The sequence below is a fragment of the Bison bison genome, unplaced genomic scaffold (genome assembly GCF_000754665.1).
Source record: "Bison bison bison isolate TAMUID 2011002044 unplaced genomic scaffold, Bison_UMD1.0 scf7180017846131, whole genome shotgun sequence".
In the NCBI taxonomy this organism is placed as follows: domain Eukaryota; kingdom Metazoa; phylum Chordata; class Mammalia; order Artiodactyla; family Bovidae; genus Bison; species Bison bison.
In genome coordinates, this window is record NW_011476704.1 from 8983 (window position 1) to 9239 (window position 257).

At 55.6% G+C, this 257-nt stretch overlaps 1 protein-coding gene across 1 annotated transcript in view; it reads left to right on the plus strand.

Moving 5' to 3' along the window:
• The window catches only part of LOC104987614 (mediator of RNA polymerase II transcription subunit 12-like), a gene marked incomplete at its 5' end in the record, with an annotated part of 13162 nt that overhangs the window by 8024 nt on the left and 4881 nt on the right, over window positions 1-257 (plus strand). The window contains 2 exon segments of the mRNA XM_010838647.1: window positions 1-76; window positions 243-256. Coding sequence (XP_010836949.1) covers window positions 1-76; window positions 243-256 — 90 coding nt within the window.

The window sequence follows — 257 nt, forward strand, 5'->3', positions numbered from 1 at the left end:
GGGAGTGCTTAAGGCCTTGTGCTGCTCCTCTAACAATGGCACTTGTGGTTTCAACGACCTCCTCTGCAATGTAGATGTGAGACTGGGGGTGGGGGCACACCGGGCAGTCCCCAGGGCAGGAGTCTGCTCCCAGCGACTGTGAGAGTGGAGGGATAGCTTTATGCAGAATGGAGGCCCAGCACTCAGAGTAGGAGAACTCTTTCCACACTGAGTCCTGGTGTGTGTCTGCTTTTTTCCTCCAGGTCAGTGACCTGTCT